The 14226-nt window shown below is 40.5% G+C and overlaps 1 protein-coding gene and 1 pseudogene across 1 annotated transcript; both read left to right on the top strand.

Annotated features, from left to right (window-relative positions):
• The window catches only part of LOC147974081 (uncharacterized), a 48041-nt pseudogene extending 42857 nt beyond the window's left edge, over window positions 1-5184 (top strand).
• Window positions 5185-7283: 2099 nt separating this feature from the next.
• Window positions 7284-10503, top strand: LOC125530466 (polyamine oxidase 1-like). The gene is made up of 9 exons (XM_048694857.2): window positions 7284-7401; window positions 7506-7758; window positions 8370-8516; window positions 8965-9220; window positions 9333-9476; window positions 9583-9732; window positions 9828-10085; window positions 10192-10273; window positions 10424-10503. The coding sequence occupies exons 1-9, from the start codon at window positions 7284-7286 to the stop codon at window positions 10501-10503; spliced, it is 1488 nt and encodes a 495-aa protein (XP_048550814.2).
• Window positions 10504-14226: the final 3723 nt, after the last annotated feature.

A 14226-nucleotide genomic window follows, 5' to 3' on the forward strand; every position in this document is an offset into this window, starting at 1 on the left:
CGGTGAGGGCGAGCGGTGAAAAAGGAAAGGATCGTGGGGAGAGGCGAACCGGTTAGCGACGGGCGTGCGGGCAGGGGTTAGCCGGGGGGATTTCGTTAACGGTGATTTTAAATCGTTAGATCTCAGATTAAAGCAATGGCATGGTGGGTAATTAAAGCGTAAAACGCGTTTAGCATGCTGGAGGGATGTAGACTATCAGATTGCAGGTTTTGATGGATAGGATGATCTGGTTCTCCGTCCTCTCTTTTTTTTATAGTGGTAGTAGATGATACCAATGATGAGTTATTTATTATTATGATCGATGATGCATGCTACTACATTGTTATATGAGCATGATTACTTATTATATATAACAGTGGGTGAAATGAACCTGGATTAGATTCAAGTGAAGCCAACATGTGGTGCACATCGAAAGTACTACTAATCCAAACTAGATCAAGTTTGGATTAGAGTAGTACTTTCGACATGCACCACATGTTCCCTCCACTTGAATCTACTCCACGTTTATTTCACCCACTGTTATATATAATAAGTAATCATGGTCATAAAATTATATGCTGAAAATACTGTATATAAAACCACACAATGAAAATAAGCTGTATTTTTTAAAATACAGGAAAATTTAGCAACATCGCTTTTTAGTACAAGCGCTACTGCTACTTGTACTACTACTTACAAGTAGCAGTAGCGCTCCCTTTCCAGCGCTACTGCTAGCGAACACTAGTGGCGGCTTTATTTGGCTGGGGGAATAAAGAACCAATCTTGTTGTCGTCGCTAAACTAATAATGCTCGGCCGGTCATCTTATTTGACAGAGAGCAGAGGGAGAATACACTCTTGGCGCCCAAAGGGTGATAGACACGACACCGTCTCTAGTCGTCTTCTCGACACCTATTTTCCAAATGTGGCGACCGGACGTGTCTGTCAGGTCAGTAAGTTATGTTGGAACCATTTTTTGCATGACAGAACAGGCTCAAGGTAGGTAGATTAGACAGTCGTTGCGCTTTCTAGCCAGCTCCATCATACCGGATTCACTCCATGGCCTTTCAGTGCCTCATCATACCGGATTCACTCATCATACTCCATGGCACTGTCCAAAGCCTCCATGGTGCTCCTAGTCCAGCAGCCGCAGCAGTACTGGTCCGATATATAGCTAGCCGTGCATACTGGATCCGCTGCAAAGACCGCAAGAGACAGACGTGCAGGCCACCGAAACACATGCTTTGATCAAGGATACTAGTAGATTACTAGCTAATTAAGCTAATAGACCCCTGATCCATGCCCAAGCATGCAGTGTTACTGTGGACAACGAAAAGAAAGAAAGACTCTCATTCATACAGGAAGAGCAACTAATGTTGGGAATCTAGAAAGAAGACAACGAGCAATTTACAAAAACGAAAATAGCAATGGTGTGGATTTACAAAAAATAAAGTAGAGAGAAATTGTGGATATTCACAAATAATAATAATAATAATAATAATAATAATAATAATAATAATAATAATAATAATAAAGAGCTGAAAATAAAATAATGCACTAGAACGAAGGCTCGAACCTCTGACCTTGTGGCTAAGAGCTATTCCAGGTTTGCTTTCAAATTTATTTATACCGTTAGTAATTCCAAGAGTATGACGTGCGCTTTGCCGTGAGCTAACTCTGCCATCCACCTTATGCAAACATTTGGCAATAGCTATGTTGTTGCATAAATGTTCTAATCTGACATAACTTTCATTCTAAGCACATCTACATCTGGTGATGAAATATAAATCCCTGCGGTGCCATTTAATATATGTTTATAGATATAATCAATGGGATTGTACTGTGACAAAAATCACTCTTAACTAAAAAACAGAAGATGAGGTCAGAATTTATTAGCATGTAATAAGCACATAAAATTTACAACTACATAAAAAACTTGTGTTTGAAAATTTGGTAGTAGCACACATGGAAGGAATAACATGCGTTGCCGAGCCCTACCATCGTGAGAGAATAACGAAATAAAAGTGAGAATACTATTAAGGTATCAACATATAGTTGTAAAAAAATTAAGGTATGAACATATATGAAAACTTGGACATTTGTTGCACATACAAAACTATAAATTATGTACTTGCAACAAAAACTTCATTAGTCTAAAATAACTTCTTTCTGTCTTGTTCTTTTGCATATCATCAACATGATAGTATATTAATTAGGCTGAAAATTCACCAGCATGCTCTACATTGCCACCTGACTACCATGAAAGAAGAATAGATATACTTTTAAAAATTCCATTGCGAAGTATCTAAAAAGAGTGATTTAGAAATCATAAATACTAAGAGACAACCGAATTGTACTCTATTCAGGGACAAATACTATCTCTGTTTTATAAATGTTGTATTGGTAGACAATACTGTGAATGCTGAAAGTAAATTCGATCACGATAAGTTCATTATTCTCTTTATCTCTGCCAACAAACATCCAACCAATATATACATTAAGACTGAGCTTTTCATAGTAAATATGATTGAACTATCAGGCTCCACCCTGTATAACCTTGGACGTGCACAGATTGCACAAAGCATTGAAAAATACATCATTTAGCCATGCTTAAACTGAAATAAATGTAAAGAAAAACTCAAAGTTCTCATAGAGAGAAAGAATTCTCAAAAAAAAAAAGTTCGCAAAAAGAGAGAAAGAAATGACCTCATCATGTAACCAAAACTGAAGCCATGTGAACTTAACCACATGTTGCAAGAGAGCGGCGGGAGTGCTCTAGTGCTAACCATGGTTAACACTGGTGTGGATATGCCTGCTTTATGTTATATCCATCTTCTTCATACATGAACATATTTCCCAAGAAATACATATATCTCTACTTTATACATAAATTTGCCAAGCGGGACCATTTGACTGAGGAAAAAACCCGACTCACATGCAGCAGCGAATTCGAGCTAAAATCCAAACGGAGTCCATTGCCCGCAACTTTAACTTCAGTTATTCCAGTATGTTCATATTAGAGTTTATAACTAATTTTCAAAGAATTGTTGAAATTGTACTTCCAGCGTGTATATATAAAGGAGTTATGCAACTGTACTGAATTAGTCACACAGCCTGAAACAAAATAAAAATCAGGTGAAGGACCTATTCAAGTTGAAGAAATATCAAGAGATCCACTTAACATCTTTGCCCCGTCCTTCTTCTCATTGTTTAGTATAAGAAAGATAAATTATGAGAATATAGATAGAGTTGTATTCATCTGCAGCCACTAAAGAAACGTATTCTAGCATATCATCAGTCACCAATATTTGAAAAATCAATCTTCTGCTGTTGAAATAAATAAAATATGCAGATATCAAATGCGAAGAAAAACAGGAAAAACTTGTACCCCAAACATGACAGTGAATCTTGGTTTTCGGCAGTTTGTAAATCTTCATTTGTTATCTCTGCTTCGTATTCATGTTGCCTAACTAAATCTGTGTTAAAAGAGTGGCAATAATTATCCAGCATGCAAACACGGATTTTCAGATTAACTCATAGTATATAATATACACTATGCTCCCTAAATTTTTAAGGCCCTACAATCAATTGAGGTCTTCAATTTAAAATTGGGTCATCTGATTGTGACTGGGTCAAAATTTTCTCAAGGAATTCTCTCATTCAATTCTTTTAATACATTATGCTCCCTAATTTATAAGGCCTCACAATCAAGTGAGATCTTCAATTTGGAATTGGATCATCCGATTTTGACCGGGTTAACAATTTCTCAAGAAGCTCTCTCATTTAATTATTTTAGTACACTATTTTCCCTAATTTTTAAGGCCTCGCAATCAATTGAGGTCTTGAATTTGAAATTGGGTCATCCAATTTTGATCGGGTCAGCAATTTCTCAATGAGCTTTCCATCCCATTTGGGCTTTCTTTTTTATATGATAAATAAATAATATATCATTGCTCATCATGCATGCATTGTACTCCCTCTATAAACTAATATAAGATCTTTTAAATCACTACTTAGTGACCTAAAAGATCTTATATTACTCTACAGAGGGAGTATATTCTAGCTACCTAGCTGAAGTAAGCACGAAAAGAAAGTATATACTTGGTGGCTGTGCTGTGCCTTAAACAGTTCTTTTGTACTGCTAATAAGCACCACTATTGAGATCGATCACAACGTTTTGATTAGCCAGCTAGGTGAATCTGGCTAGCGATTGTGCGCACATGCATGCGCAGTCTTGGTTACACACAGCATAGTTATAATCTTAGATTGCATAATAATATATTGTGGATGCTTTGTTTGCTAGCCAGCTAGTAGCCTAGTAGTACTATGTCAAATTGCCAATCAATCCACTTAGAGCATCTCCAACAGCCGCACGAAAAGACGTGCGCGTGGTAAACTGGCTTTTTAGCGCGCGTTGGACGTTTTTGTGCGCTCCAGCGGTGGCGGAAAACTAGCGCGCGCGGGAAAAGGCGGCAGCTCGCGCGCTACTTTTGGCGCACCGCTGGTGGCACGTCTATAAATTGCGGCGCTCGCCACGCGTCTATTCACACTGCCACGTGCGCTCTCCCCCGCTTCCTCGTGCTTCCTCGCCGCTCCAGCGTCCCGCCACCGACACGCCACCATGCCGCCGCGCCGCCGAGAAGCGTCAGGCTACTGCGGTGTCCGCCAGCACCCCAACGGCTGGTACTACGCCGAGATCCGGTCCGGCGACATCCGGCTCGGCCTCGGCACCTTCGAGACTACACACGAGGCCGCCCGCGCGTACGACGCGGCGGCGTGGCGCCTAGACAGGTCGCGCGCCGCAGATGAACTTCCAGGACGTCTACACGCGCTAGCAGGCGCATGACGTCACCCCTCTGCCTCGTCTTATCACGGACCAAGACCGTGCGGAGCACACTCGGCAGCAGCGCCGCCTCCTCATCGCCGAGGAGGACGAGCGAGGCATGGCGGAGTGGCGCCGGCGCCACCCGGAGGATGTCGCCAACGAGCAAGCCTACTGGGCAGAGAGGACGGCAAAGCGCCGCGCGGATCGGTTGGACAGGCGTCGGCGGAAGGCCCTAGCGTTATCGCAGTGCGATATCGTTGAAGCAGGTGGGGAGTCGATCTTTTCGGCTAATGATTCTCGTTGGGACGACATGTGGCTCGATACCTCGAACCAGATCAGCGAGGATGATGAGGAGGAGGAGGACGAGGACGACTGGGAGTAGGTTGTAGTTGCACTATCTAGTCATTTTTTATGTCGTTGCATCGTAGTTTTCTATCTATGCTATGGAACTATGTAAAATATCTATGTATCATTTTTATCTATAAATTTTATTATGTATCATTTTTATTTACAAATATGTACGCAATGTTCGTGCGATAGCGCGCGCTGCATTTTAGCGCGGTAGTTGGAGCTACGCGTGCATTAAATTTTATCGCGTCTGCTGGAGCCAGTGCTGCCCGCCGCGCTTTTTCTGACGATGAACATGCTGCAAAGTATTTTTTTAACACATTGCATGTTGGGCGGTTGTTGGAGATGCTCTTACGCACTCTGTATACGCATGACCGTGTCTGGATGGGTTCGCTTTAATTAACTAATTCTTCTTGCGTTACTATATATCCCGTGGATGATACACTATTAGCGCATGTGTGGTCTGCAGCAATACGAAACGGCGAAAAAGCTGGCTGGCATCGTGATTGTGGATGCTCTACTTTTTGAACAAACAAGGGGAAAAGAGAGAGAAGAGCCTCATCCTATCGATCATATTCCCTCCATTGAAATAAATAAGGCGTGCATGCATTTTAAATTTTAATTTTGACCATAAATTAAACCAACTAAATGTGGATTGTATATGATAAAAAAATCACACCATAGAATTCGTATTTAAAAAGAGTTTTCGATGGCATAATTTTTATATCACAAAATGTATATTATTAATCAAATTTATGGTCAAAATCGGATTTTAGAAAGCGTGCCCACCTTATTCATTAAAATGGAGGGAGTAGCTGAGGTGGGCCCTGTCATGTGAGTCTGTCCAAAGTCTCTGAAATTATTATTTGGATGTTCAGTTCAAAATCAATATATGATGCTCCCTCCGACCCACAATGTACTGCATATCGATTTTTTTTCAAAATGTTAAACTTTGACCGAGTTTATAAATAAAACTATTTACATCAAGAATACCAAATACATATCATTACATACATCACACGGCATATTTTCATAATGTATATGCCTAGTATTCTAGACCTAAATATTTTGTTCTAAAACTTGGTCAAACTTACTAAAAGTGAACTTTCTAGAAAATCTTTATGCACTACATTATGTAATGGAGGGAGTATCTACGTGGAATGCATGCATGGATGTGTGTCCACGCCGATCCAAATCTTCTATATCTAAATAGCTAGTCCCCTCTAACATATTTCTCCCAACATACACATATGTCACCTCATCATGCAAGCATTAATTCATGAAAAAGTCTTATCTCAACATGCCAACATGCATGAGAAAAGGTTTACTTTAATAGTTAAATACACTAAATCATATATAGTTTTAGTTTTAGTTTCTCATTTTATTTATCCAATTATTCATGATCTAAATATCGAATTTCACGAAAATATATTGCAACCAATTCCTGGCGCAATGCGCAGGGTATATCATCAAGATAGTATACTAAATCTCTGATATCACTACTTTTGTTTCTCTCAGCATGCATGAGAAATGCTAGTTATATTCTTTTTTCAGTATGCACATAGTCCACCTCACCACATATGTATGCCACCCCACGAACGTCACTACTTCTATTTTTCTCGACATGCATGGAAACTGCTACTTATATAATAATAATTAAATACAATAAACTATATGGGTTTTTAGTTTGTGTTCTCATGTTTAAATTCCAACAACTAAATTTCATCAAAAATGTACTGCACCAATTTTGGCAGCAACGCGTGGAGCTAGTATCATCTACTATGAGACAACACTTATGTCGTACATCTCCATTGGCCATTCTGAACAGACGCAGATAAGGTGGTTATAGACATGGATTTCGTTGATCCGTAGTAGAATGAAAATTCCCATTTTTGAAAATCCAATCCCTAGCAATATAAAAGATGGTTTGATTGCAAAGAAGAGAGCCTCAACTCGTACAGAAATTCTGTGCCGCCGCAGGATACATCACATGGCGTGTCCGTATGCACGTCTAAGACAAGTGCTCCTACTGGACTAGTAGTATATAAACAGGCATATAGCTAGTATGAAGCAGAGAGGAAACTATGTGCCCACTAACCAGCGCCTTCATCCGGCCAATCCACTGAGAGTGACATGACGCCAACCGGAGCCACTGCCGCTCTCGTGCTAGCAGTACTCACCCTAGCACACCATGCCTCACTCGCCGCCGCCGCCGGCCCCAGGGTCATCATCGTCGGCGCCGGCATGTCAGGTACATGATCTGCACACACGTACATATACTACCATATATACCGGCCATTCCATTCACATAACTAGCTAGCCAGTAGACGTACGTAATGTTGCACGTTGTTGCAGGGATCTCGGCGGGGAAGCGGCTGTCGGAGGCCGGGATAACGGACCTGGTGATCCTGGAGGCGACGGACCACGTCGGCGGGAGGATGCACAAGCGGGACTTCGGCGGCATCAGCGTGGAGATGGGCGCCAACTGGGTGGAGGGCGTCAACGGCGGCAAGATGAACCCCATCTGGCCCATCGTCAACTCCACGCTCAAGCTCACCAACTTCCGCTCCGACTTCGACGACCTTGCCAGCAACGTCTACAGGGAGAAGTATATACGCCTGTCAAATGAATTTCTGTACCACGAAAATGCAAGCATAACTAATTAATGAAGTATAGTACATGTTTGAGTTGCCGTTGTTTGCATCCTTTCAGAATGAAAGAATTACAGACAGGCAAAAAAGAAAGAAATTACAGACTGACCCAAAAAAAATATAACGGCACCAGGCCCTGTTGATTTGGGAGATTTTTTTTAAAAAAAAGAAACAGAAATCTTATAGAGATGGAGCAAAAGCAACTTAAAAGAATGATGTATATGTACAGTAATGCTTTAGGTTACAAAATGCATAAGTATGCACAGTACTTACCATCTTAAAGATTGACAAGATGAAAAAGAAACTACGTGCCCCTACATTTTCATTTTCCATAGTTCCGGCCTCGATCTCCACGTCGTCCACGCATGGACGACGTGGAGAGATAGCCTTTACACAAGCTGCTGGAACCCCGTTTTCCCCTCTTTGCTATCTATATTGCATATACACAATGGTTTCCGTGAGCTGCTGGAGATGCTCTTATCTAAATGCTGTAGAAATTATTACTATATTTATGTAGTTGACACTTTTCATATTTAATTTGTGATGTTGCCTTGTACAAACTTCACAGAGGTGGTGTCTACAAAAAAGCGTACGTGCAGAAGAGAATTGACCTGTCGGACAAGGTGCAAGAGGGCGGCGAGGAACACTCTGCCAAGCTGCATCTCAGCGGCCAGGATGACATGTCAATCCTCGCCATGCAACGCCTCAACGACCAGTATGTCCCTGCAATGTCACAAAATATTTGTTTGAACGTGTGAACAGCTTTCTTAATGTAACATACATTTTTGTGAATGGTACGAAATACTTTTTCAATTACATAAACATTTATTTACATTGTATAACATTTAAAAAATATAATGTACATTTTTTTGAATAGTCAAAATATTTTCCAAAAGTTAACTGAACAATTGCTTTACACTGTATTTACATTTTTCTAATGTGCAATGAACACTTTAAGATAAATAAAAGAATATGTTTTCATAATATATGTATTTTTTAGTAAGATTTTAACTATGAACAAAAGAAAAAACATGCGTGCAATGCCAGCGTGACATGACCATGTGGTTAGTGGTGACCACCACCCAGTGCAGACGACGCGGTCTACTGTCTTGCACAAAGCGAGACATAGACGCGTCATAATCATCCATCCGTATGTGTGTCAGCCTTCCCAACGGGCCGTCGGCGGCAGTGGACATGATCCTGGACTACTTCAAGTACGACTACGAGTTCGCCGAACCGCCACGCGTGACCAGCCTGCAAAACACCATCCCTCTCGCCACCTTCAACGACTTCGGCGACGATGTTTACTTCGTCGCCGACCAGCGCGGCTATGAGGCCGTCGTCTACCACCTCGCTGGCCAGTACCTCAAGGCCGACAAGTCCGGTGGCATCATCGACCCCCGTCTGCAGCTCAACAAGGTGTACATATTCCGAACAAATCTTCAATAGCCATTTTTCGTTAGAAGTTGAAATGTTGAAGGAATTAAGCTATTGAAGAATCCACTGAGATTTTTGTGGCCATGCATTGCAGGTGGTGCGAGAGATCTCTTACTCCGGAAGCGGCGTAAGAGTGGAGACGGAGGACAACAAGGTGTATAAGGCAGACTATGTCATGGTCTCAACGAGCTTGGGGGTCTTGCAATCAGATCTCATAAAATTTGAGCCACAACTTCCTGTCAGTTTCTTCTGTCCTGCTTGATTGACTGGTCCATTGCTTTGGTTAGCTGCACCCATATTCTGACCTTGATTTTCCATGTGTACTGAATATGTATGTACATAAGACATGGAAGGTTCTGTCGATCTACCAATTTGACATGGCTGTGTACACCAAGATCTTTGTCAAATTCCCCAAGAAGTTCTGGCCCGAAGGCAAAGGCAGAGAGTTCTTCCTCTACGCGAGCAGCAGGAGAGGCTACTATGGAGTATGGCAGGTCGTTCATAATAATCATGTGTAATGAACATATATATTGATATCCAATGCATTCCTTACAACTTCAAGTCTTGATGGAATTGTTGCGCGGTTCAGGAGTTTGAGGCGCAGTATCCAGACGCCAATGTCCTCTTGGTCACCGTCACCGACGAGGAGTCGAGGCGGATCGAGCAGCAGTCAGACAACCAGACCAAGGTGGAGATCATGGAGGTGTTGAGGAGCATGTTCCGCGATGAGGATGTCCCTGACGCGACAGACATCCTCGTGCCACGGTGGTGGTCCGATAGGTTCTACATGGGCACCTTCTCCAACTGGCCCATCGGCGTCAACCGCTACGAATACGACCAGCTCAGGGTGCAGCGTACCTCCAAAAGTCCAAATCATATTGTGCTCCCTAATTGCTCATGTGACTCTTTTGTGATTGCACCTTATGTGGCTTTCCCCTCTGCTATATATATAGGCACCGGTCGGCAGGGTTTACTTCACCGGGGAGCACACCAGCGAGCACTACAATGGCTATGTCCATGGAGCTTATCTTTCAGGTATGACGACGTCTTATGGCTTGTCTTTTTTTTTGAGCATGTCTTATGGCTTGTCTTGAGTTATAAATGTTTTACTTTCAATTGTGGTAACCAGCAAAACTTGATGTTGATTTGATGCTTATGTGTATTATTCACTGTCTTTTTTTCTAGGTATTGATTCGGCGGACATTCTAATCAACTGTGCTCAGAAGAGTATGTGCAAATACCACGTCCAGGGCAAGTATGACTAAAGATCTTAGAGGTAACATTTACAAACAGACTAATCCTCTGATCGTTTGCGAATGTGAAGCATGTCCTCATGACACTCTGTGGTGGTGAACTGTAGTTGCTAACCATCGCTGTATTTATTCTATTTCTCTTTGCAGGGCTTTGCGTCATGAATGTCGACTATAATAAAAATGAAAGAATGGATGGATCATGAATGGATATCAATATAGTGATACCATAATACGTGTCTGCAACTTCACTGGAGAGTGTCGTGTGGCACGACAACATTCATTCATGCTAAACCATTTCTTTTCGGATTGTTGGTTGTTTCATTGTTATTCCCTACGGTTTAGTTGTTCGCCTGATGTATCAGTTCAAGATGTTTATGTGTTCTCTTAAATTGAATGAAGTGTTGTCTCAATTGTGTATTATATGTCATACTTTATTTATTTTGTAACATCATCGTGTGACGCCTACACCTGGTAAAGGAAAAGAAAATCGTGTGGCACCAAATTAAGTTCAGGAAAAATACTCACGCGTAGACATGAAAAATATACGCATGCTTGTAGAATTATACGGTAGAATGAAATGCACATCTTGCATGCGCGAATAAAACAGTCTTCACATAAGCTAAGCTCTTGCGTGAACGACACAATTGTATAGCAAATACGGCATCGTTTGTGGTAAATCAGTTGTTCGGGGTGTTATTTGTGTCTTTGTTTGTCTAGTCATGTTGTTTATTAGATGTACCTATGGACTGTTAATGTTCGCTAAAGTTGAATAAAATATTGTGGATCATGTCATGACCAATTAGAAACACTTGCACTAGCTAAGTGAAAGGAAAATCGTGCAATGACAAATTTTCAAGGAAGAAAATGAAAACCTTGTTTAGAAACCGACTAGAAGGTTCTCGAAACGGGTAAAAACTCAGGCTGGAACCATCCTGAACGTTCTTCGTGACCAGCGTCCAGTTATAGAAGTGATAAAGCGGCCTGCGCAGTTAAGAACGCTCGTCTGGATCCTCAAAAAAAAAACGCTCGTCTGGTTGGGTTCTCTATGCGAAACCATAAAAAAACGCGCGAGCGCTCCTTTCGACTCGCTGAAGCTTTTTGCCCCGTGCTGTAGCGACTAGACTGGCCCAGTTATATCTGTTATTTTTTCCTTCACTGGTTCTTTTGCCACGCTCGGTGGGTTGGTACGTTCCGGGGTTTTTTAAGAAACCGTTATTTTTTGTTTTTATTTCTGTTATCTTCGCCTTTCACTGTTTTTCTGTCATTCTGTTTTCTTTGCTTTTTCCATCGATTATCTTCCTTTCTTTCCTGGTTTTCATCAGTTTTGATTGTTTTTATTTGCTTCTTTTCTTAGATTTCACTCAGTTTTTCCTTTTCTTTCTTTCTTCGTTTTTATTTCTTTCTTTCTTTTTTTATAGTATTTTTCATTCTTTTGCATTTGTTTCTATGGTCTATTATTTTCTTTCTATTTGAGTTATTTTGTTTTTTGCTTTTCTTTGTTTTCATTCAACATTTTTTTGTATATGCCAACAACATTTTCTAATACCAATTTAAAATTTTTCCAACATAAATTTAATATATCTTTAATACATGGTCAACATTTTTAATACATATTTTTTAAAAACAAATACTTGATTAACATTTTTCAAAGACAACATTAATATTTTTTAATACTTGGTCAACATTTTTCCTATACGCACATCTAAACTTTTTCAAATGCTTCATTAATAGTTTTCAAATAAAAACATTAGCATTTTTTTAATACTTGGTCAACATTTTTTCAATACACATTTAACATTTTCCAAACGCTTGATAAAAATTATTCAAACATTTTTTCAAATGCTTGATTAACATTTTTTATATACATGATCAAATTTTTCATCATTTTTTATACATGATTAACATTTTTCTATACACATTTCACATTTTCCCAAATGCTTGATTAACAATTTTCAAATACTTCTTCAACATTTTGTTTCAGTTTCTTGATTAATATTTTTATATACATGATAAAAGAAATCCATCATTTTTTAATGCATGATCAACAATTTTTCTGTAGACATTCAACATTTTTTGAATGCTTGATTTATATTTTCGAAATACTTGCTCAACATTTTTCAAATACTTGTTTAACATTTTTCAAATGCTTGTTCAATATTTTTCAAATGCTTGATTAAAATTTCTTCAAATACTTGTTCAATATTTTTGGAATGGTTGATTAACATTTTTCAAATACATGTTCAACATTTTGCAAATGGTTTTTATAGAGATTTTTTTGTAATAAAGCAAAAAACCAAAAACATAAAACATAAAAAGAAAAGAAAAGAAAAATAGATTGTGGCCTCCCGCGCGCGTGGGCCGGTCCATCTTGCTCGCCCCCTTAAGCAAGTCAGAAATTAGACTCGCTGAAGTCAAGATATAGGGGCGCGTGACAAGACGCCGCAATGAAAATCCATCTACTACCGGCCAGGCGGCCTGATCTCTGGCAGGCCTTAATTGCAATTTCGACCGGACCATGATACTGGCACATCATATCATCAATACTCTCTCAATGCTTCGAGCTGTGGCGGATGGAGCTCGTCTAACACCGCCTTGCTCTCCTCTCTCCCAAACGCCCTCTCAGCGCCTCGAGATGCGGCGACATGGACCTGCTAGGGTGGCGGTCCGTGTAGGCAAGCGAATAGAGGGTAGAAGGGCGTGGGGCGGTAGAAGTAGGGTAGAAGGGCACGGGACGACGGATCCAATAGGCGTAGGGTGGTGGATCCAGCGCACGCGGTGGTGGTGCCACCGTAGATGTTGCATGTGTGCCAGATTACCGAGCAGGGAGAGGGCCGCACCGTGTAGTGTCCCTGCTGCACCACTGGGAGGTGCATTCGCTTTTTTCATTTCTAAATTCATACCATTGGCGGGAGTGGAAAAGGACAGATGAATATTGACACCCGTAATTAGTAGTGCACGCCATCAGTGGCGGGCGCTATGTAAAGCTCGCCCCTGATGGACCTTTACCAGTTTATGAAAAAGTTAACGTTTTTTAAACTTTTGAATTTTTTTGGTAAAACTTAAAACCCAAAGAAATTTTGAAATTCAGAACAAATGTTTAGAAAATGCGAATCATTTTTGAAAGTGTGACCGATATAGAAATTTCCAAACAACTTTTGAAATTTGTGAACTTTTTTAAATATGAAGCTTTTATGAAAAGTACAGACAATTTTTGAAAACGTGACCTTTTTTAGATTATAAATAGTTTTCGAAAATATTGAATATTTTTTAAAATTTGAGATTTTTTTGAAAGAAAAAGAAACAGAAAATGAAAAATAAAAATAAAAAACCGAGAAGAAAACCAGAAAATCTGGTACGGAAAAAACCCAATATATGAACCTACTAGAAGGTTCACAAAACCGGTTAAAACTTGGGCTGGTACCTTGGAAAACTTGGGCAGTTTCTTTTTGAGGGGTGCCTGCGCAGTTTAGATCACTCGCTTGGTTGTGTCCTAGGCGAAACGATGACAAAACGCGGCAACAAATCCGTCTACTACCGGCGGCCTGATCCGTGGCAGGCCTTGATTACAATTGCGGCCGGGCCATGATGCTGGCACACCGAATATCATTAATACTACCCCGGGTTGAATTTGAGCAGCTGGTCGTCTGTGTGCTGTGAGTACCAATGCATGCGTGATGTGGAATTTGAGTGCTGTGTTTGTGAGGCCAATGCATGCGTGATGTGGAATTCGAGTGA

This window comes from Triticum urartu, chromosome 5A, assembly GCF_056163025.1.
Source record: "Triticum urartu cultivar PI428250 chromosome 5A, HENAU_Tu73, whole genome shotgun sequence".
In the NCBI taxonomy this organism is placed as follows: domain Eukaryota; kingdom Viridiplantae; phylum Streptophyta; class Magnoliopsida; order Poales; family Poaceae; genus Triticum; species Triticum urartu.